The 1,154-nt window shown below is 70.9% G+C and overlaps 1 protein-coding gene across 1 annotated transcript; it reads left to right on the forward strand.

Moving 5' to 3' along the window:
- Window positions 1-585: 585 nt before the first annotated feature.
- Window positions 586-1,148, forward strand: LOC129686666 (insulin receptor substrate 1-like; the record flags this gene model as incomplete). The annotated part of the gene is given in 1 exon segment (XM_055620667.1): window positions 586-1,148. A coding segment is annotated over 1 exon segment (563 nt), but the record flags the coding sequence as incomplete, so codon positions are not given.
- Window positions 1,149-1,154: the final 6 nt, after the last annotated feature.

The following is a 1,154-nucleotide window of genomic DNA, read 5'->3' on the forward strand; positions in this document are numbered from 1 at the left end:
GGGGGAGGGTAGAGGAGACGGTGGGGAGGGCGGGGAAGGGCTGGGGAGACAGTGGGGACGGTGGGGAAGGGCAGGGGAGATGGTGGGGAGGGTGGGGGAGACGGTGGGGACGGCGGGGAAGGGCAGGGGAGATGGTGGGGAGGGCGGGGGAGGGTAGAGGACACGGTGGAGAGGGCAGGGGAGGGTAGAGGACACGGTGGAGAGGGCGGGGGAGGGTAGAGGACACGGTGGGGAGGGCAGGGGAGACAGTGGGGAAGGCGGGGTAAGGTAGAGGAGACGGTGGAGAGGGCGGGGGAGGGGAGACAGTGGGGAGGACGGAGAGGGCTGGGGAGGGCTGAGGAAGGCAGGGAAGGCAGTGGGGAGGGCAAGGGAGGGTAGAGGAGATGGTGGGGAGGGCAGGAGAGGATAGAGGAGGCCATGGGGAGGGCGGGAGAGGGTTAGGAGTTCGGGGGAGGGTAGAGGAGGTGGTGGGGAGGGAAGGGGAGGGTAGAGGAGGCTGTGGGGAGGGTAGAGGAGGCGGTAGGGAGGGTACAGGAGGCTGTGGGGAGGGCAGGGGAGGGCAGAGGAGGTGGTGGGGAGGGCAGGGGAGGGTAGAGGAGGCGGTGGGGAGGGCAGGGGCTGCCGACCCTATTTACACAGAGCCTGGGGCCCTCGGGTCAGCGGAAGTTCAAAGCTTAGGCTTTCACGTGTCTTGGTTGCGGGGACGGGTGACCGCCACCCCTTCCTCCCAGTGACTTGCCCATCCTCCCCAGGTTTCAGTCCTCAAGAGGCCTCTGCGTCTTGGATCTTCGCCCCGTTCCAGGACGTGTGGCCTGTGACGCTGCGGTCCAAGGGGCTGGGGCGCGCGCGGGGCCTGAGCAGCGGCAGCTACCGCCTGTGCCTGGGCTCCGGGGCCCTGAGCCTCCTGCGGAAGCCGGGGAGCAGGGCCTCCAGAGACAGCCGGGTGTCGCCGCCGCCCGCGCTGCGCCTGTCGCTGCTCAGCGTGCGCCGCTGCGGCCACGCGGACTCCTTCTTCTTCCTGGAGCTCGGCCGCTGCGCGCCCACGGGGCCCGGGGAGCTGTGGCTGCAGGCGCCCGACGCCGTGGTGGCGCAGAGCATCCACGAGACCGTGCTGGCCGCCATGAAGCGGCTGGGCAGCGGCGCGGCGGGCGGCC

This window comes from Psammomys obesus, unplaced genomic scaffold (genome assembly GCF_907164565.1).
Source record: "Psammomys obesus unplaced genomic scaffold, mPsaObe1.curated_primary_1811, whole genome shotgun sequence".
NCBI lineage: Eukaryota > Metazoa > Chordata > Mammalia > Rodentia > Muridae > Psammomys > Psammomys obesus.